Source organism: Cyphomyrmex costatus, unplaced genomic scaffold, assembly GCF_001594065.2.
Source record: "Cyphomyrmex costatus isolate MS0001 unplaced genomic scaffold, Ccosl1.0 scaffold30, whole genome shotgun sequence".
NCBI classification, from domain to species: Eukaryota; Metazoa; Arthropoda; class Insecta; order Hymenoptera; family Formicidae; genus Cyphomyrmex; species Cyphomyrmex costatus.
Genome location: NW_017277125.1, coordinates 3,307,088 through 3,312,685, shown reverse-complemented (window position 1 = coordinate 3,312,685; position 5,598 = coordinate 3,307,088). Strand labels below are relative to the sequence as shown.

Here is a 5,598-nt window from a genome sequence, read left to right as displayed (position 1 = left end):
AACAATACATAGCCAATTTAAAACATTGGCTAAAAATTGTGTAACCAATATTGGTCCAATATTGTTGAATCAATATTGGTCTAATATTGTTGAACCAATATTGGTTAAATATGACTAGGCGTCTACCTTACAATATTGGACCAATATTACAGATTAAATTTTTACCCAATATTGGCTAAATATTGGTTGAACAATATATAGCCAATTTAAAACATTTGCTAAAAATGGTGTACCCAATATTGGTCCAATATTGTTAAACCAATATTGGGCCAATATTACAGATTAAATTTTCACCCAATATTGGCTAAATATTGGTCAAACAATATATAGCCAATTTAAAACATTGGCTAAAAATGGTGTACCCAATATTGGTCCAATATTGTTAAACCAATATTGGTCCAATATTGTTAAACCAATATTGGTTAAATATGACTAGGCGTCTACCTTACAATATTGGACCAATATTGGGTGTGCAATTCTTATTCAATGTTCATTATTGGCTGTAAATTTATTTCCCAATATTGCGCCAATGTCTTGTGCTACTAGGGAACTATGCTATTAAATAAAAAATATATATATCATGCTTCTCTCTAGTTTAATATATCATTTCGTAAATTGTATAATAGATAACGATGTGTTTTGATAAATTTCTTTGTGCAACAAGCAAGTTATTATTAGATATTAATTCAACAATATCTAATAAATAAATAAAAACAGAATATTCCTGATTTAGATTTAGCATAGAATAAAATGAAGAAGAAAGGATATAGGATAGCTGCGAAGTTTTAATTACCCTAATGAGCCTAATCTATTCGAGTGTAAAATTAATGATTCCTACGTTACAGTGAACTTTGAGATATATCGTTGTACATATTAAAGATTAAAGAACAAAAAAGCACTTTAACTTGAATATTATTGAATATTATTATATTTGAATATTATTTGATAACAGTTGAATATTATTATATAATATTATTATTCAATCTTTAGAAATTAATATTAAAGTTCAATAAATCTTATAACCTCATTACATTTATTTTTTAATATATATAATAGATTCTCGACAAAATTTTTTAATTAAATCTTTTGATAGAAAAATTATATACATATATAAGGATCATGATTTATCGCAACTTTTCTCAACAATTCTTTAATATTAAATGTCATAATAATTAGACATGAGATTACAACTTTGTTGAAGTAAAATCCACTTAAAATTAATTAAAGAATAGAATATTGTTACTCATTTTTAAATTTACGAAATTTAATTTATATAAATTCTTTAATGTTCTTCGTAATTTAAAATTATAAATATTTATTATATTCTCTATTTAATAAAAATATATTTTTAATAACAAAATTTTACTCACATTTATTCGAATTAAAGTTAATTAAAGTTAATTATTATTGTTTATTAATATTATTACTCTATAATCTTACAAAATTAAACATCTACAAAATATAAAGATACACAAAATATAAAACTAAAATTATTATATTATTCTAAAAAAATTATTTTATTGTTTTAAATAAAATATTACGCATATCATAGTATTAATCATTTCACAAAATTAGAAAGTTAAACAAGATATTGATTTTAAAAAGTTAATATGTAATATAAAGCAATATAATTATATAGTATTGTTTCATGTAGTTTTTGCACCGCAAAAAGTAGGTTTTGATCTAATAGATATGTAGGTAATTGTTCTTTCACTTCTTCCCTCCTTTAACTTTTTCTTTCTCACTCACACACACGCGCGCGCGCATACACACACACACACACACATCCTTAATTAACTTTTTTATATTAGCACGTACGATTCGAGGTCTCTAATCTCAACAAAAATTACACTCCTCGACATATTCTATCCTTAATCCGCTATTACTAGAAACCTGTTGCCCGATATTTAGTAAAACGTGTAAAATTCGATTCACTTTTAGCAATATTTTTGATGTTTTATCTTTGTTGCACTCGCTGTTTAATCTATTTTACCGAACCATTTTTAATGAATTAAAAATTACCATCATTCAGGTGCACGGAAATCAATTCGAACGAGACAGAATCTCGATATCTCTTTCCCTCACGTTCTTTCCCTCTCTCTAGAGAAACTATAAATAAAAGGAGGCAGAATTGCGCGCGGTGGTGGAGCATGCTGTCAATACCAAAGTTTGATTAACCGATTTAGCGAGGAAGCTTGGTTATATTTTGAATTAAACTCCACACGCACTGAACGTGTGCGCATATACGCCGCGGTTTCTACAGACAATACCGATTTATCACCGCAGCATTTGCATGCTCGATAGATGCGCCAGCAACAGAGAATGCCTAGATAATCCAAACATAAGATAACGGTCCTGCGTAGGAAGCAATACGGTCGTTATAAATTGACAGTAACATTCGCGTGTCGAGAATAAGGATACATGACAGCAGTGTATAAATTTCCGATTGAATTACTAGAATATTGCTTAAGCGATGACATAATAGACAATCAAGGAAAAAAACACATTCTCCACATTTATTAATGGATTCATTAAATGGACCAATAAAAGGCGCGCGCGCGCACACGCACACGCACACGCACAAAATTAACTGTAAGGTGTGTAAATATCTCGGAATTCTTCAAAAAAGAGTTTTACGTAACATTTTGCTTGCTTACCATTAAAATATTTAAGTATTTAAAAATTGTTGAAAAATACGACGCAAGCTCTTGCACAAATGTTTGATATTAAATTAAAATACTACTTTAATATAGTGATTATATTAAACATAAATTTTTAATTTAATATTATTATAAATTTTTAATTTAATTCGTGTTTCGCTTACCAAGGTTATTCCAACTACCAAGACTTTATTAAATTTTTCTTCGTAAATATAACTCATACGTACTTGAATTTCAGCACGTGATACCTACGTTATTCGCCATGGCGAGTATAACGCTTATAACGAATTCTTATCTTTAACCTAAATAAATATCATTAATGTAAGGGTAGAATATCTCGTGCGGAACATTGTAGAAATTAAAGATAATGTATCAATTATTCTCTCATCAACGAGAGGAACATACGAGTGAAGTTGAAGGCACTACATACATGTCGTTTCACTATTGGTCATTTAATCGATATACACCAGAACTACATAGCAGTTGGTCGCGACGTAAACAGGTCTTTATCATTACGTAGGTTTATCTGGAGTAACCCAGTTTAATTATTTATATCATTGAATGAAAAAAAAAACGGTGCCTCTAAATGTCAGAACTTTGTTGACTACGTCAACAGCATAGACGCAGACGATTAATACTGCAAAGATGGAGATAGCTGCAACTCATTCATAATTCTGCGATCCTTGCATCTTATTCTCTTTTCTGTCTCTGTTTCATGATTTGAGAATTATCGCGAGAAATATACGCACGTCTAGAAAGTGAAATAGATTCATATAATCACAGAACAATTAAATCGCGAGCACATTTAATGTATAACATGCATAATGCGCAAAGAATAGAACGGTTGGCTAACTACAGCGTGAGATGCAATTAATGGAGATTGCTGAGATTGAAGATTGCGTTTAATGGCCGTTACGTAATATCAATATTTATAAATTAACATCTGTATAAACGTTAAATCGACGATGTAATAATTCAACATACACCTACACATTAAATGTTTACTAAACTGATTATTTTAATTCGAGAAACAGATTCAATACTATCTTCGATAATGGTGTATTTTAATTTAAAAAACAAAGAATTAAATATGTTAAGTATATCGATAAAATGTAGTATATGTATAACAATTATAATATAATGTATTTTGCCCACATATGAAATTTTGTGGCATTAAAAAGACAAATAGGAAGAGTATAAAATGTTATATATATTTAAGAAAAACTATTAATATATAAATCTCTGTTTTCAGATTTTTTTCCACACTAATGTGTAAACTGATTGTGAGTTATATATAGCAAATTGCAGCTATTGAATTCTCATTCACTGTACACATACTAAAATAATCGCAAAGAGGAAGGACCATTCAACCTACTCTGTAGCCATTCCGTAGCCGGAACTGCCCAAAGACTATATGATCTCCGAACAGAGAAAACACACATTCTCATTCACAAAGAGCCGACCACACAGCTTTTGGCTTTAACCATTAGTACAGCCGACCGTAAACAGTGTCGGCAGTAATTCCCTCGTGAAACAACACTCTCGCACACGTCGCAACGTATCGCACTGCTAGTAATTCCTACCTTCGTTCTCGTTATTTCCAATCAGGATCTCGGTGTCTTTGAAATCCGCCTCTCTGACCAAATCCAATGGATCCTTAGGCAGGAAGACCCCGTCGATGGTGGGCGCCGACGGGAAGCCGAGAATGCCCCAATAACTGTTCCACTGCTGCACGGAGAGAGTTTTCGCGTCTACCGATCTCATGCAGGCCATAACACGTGCCGGGTTTTCTTGCAGCATTGTCGAATTGCATCCACAATCGTCCACCAGCACTCGAGCCACCTCGTTTGCCTTTTCGCCGGTCATGTAACTCCATGGGGCGTTGAGGGTGCCACTCTGAAGGATACCTCGACGCACTAGACCTTGCGTAACCGGTGAGATGAGATGTAAGGACACTGAACTACCACCCGCAGACTCGCCAAAGATCGTAATCAAGTCAGGATCACCGCCGAAGACGCGCGCGTTTTCACGGAGCCACTTAAGTGCCAAGGCCTGATCCCAGAGACCCATGTTACCTGGCGCCTCCTCGCTATTGGTAAAGTGCTGATTGAGATACAGAAAACCGAAAGCCCCGACACGATATTGTATCGAAGCGATGATCGCATTACCGGCCGCCGCCATAATATCGGCATCGTAGACGTCCAGGGTGGCGGTACCGCTCATGAAGCCACCTCCATAGACCCAGACCAATATCGCCATACCGTTATTACCGACGCTGTCTGGCGATTCCTTGTGACGTAGACGCAGCTTCTGCGGCACCCAAATGTTGAGATACAGACAGTCCTCGGAGATGTTGGTGTTAGGATTCCACATCTCCTCACCCTCAAAGCCCGGAAAGTACTCGTAACGCTCTTGATAGCAGCTATTGGGCAACGTGGTGGCATTCAGGACCCCGTGCCAGGGCTCGATCGGCAGCGGCTTGCGAAATCGCAGAGGCCCAACCGGAGGTTTCGCGAACGGCACTCCGTAGAACACGTGAATCTCACGATCGAGCACCATACGAGAGAAACCGCGCATCAGCCCACTAGTAGTCTCCACCACTAAGGAATCATGACCACCGTCCTGATTACCGTGCTGACCGTTCGCTCGCGTAATGCACGCGCTGTGCAGGCTCAAGCCTAACAGCAACAGCAGCAAAGAGGACGGATAGTTCATCCAAGAACTCATAATCAGACCGAATGTCTTAATCGCACTCGAAGGAACTCACTTTCGTTAATCGGTCAAGATTGACGTCTTCGAGAGTGTCTCTCTTCAAAAATCCTCTTCCGGACAATGAAAATAGGTGCACACTGTGTGACTTGGCTGTTTGTCCATCGGTATGTGCCCGCAATATATGCGGTACTCCCGCGTTGGCGTTATGGGGAAATGAGCTGGTCGA

At 35.3% G+C, this 5,598-nt stretch overlaps 1 protein-coding gene across 1 annotated transcript in view; it reads right to left on the bottom strand.

Annotated features, from left to right (window-relative positions):
- The window catches only part of AChE-2 (acetylcholinesterase 2), a gene marked incomplete at its 3' end in the record, with an annotated part of 56,268 nt that extends 50,881 nt beyond the window's left edge, over positions 1-5,387 (bottom strand). The window contains exon 1 of the mRNA XM_018541695.1: positions 4,244-5,387. Within this exon, the coding sequence (XP_018397197.1) occupies positions 4,244-5,387 (1,144 nt within the window). The remainder of the gene's footprint in view (positions 1-4,243) is intronic.
- Positions 5,388-5,598: the final 211 nt, after the last annotated feature.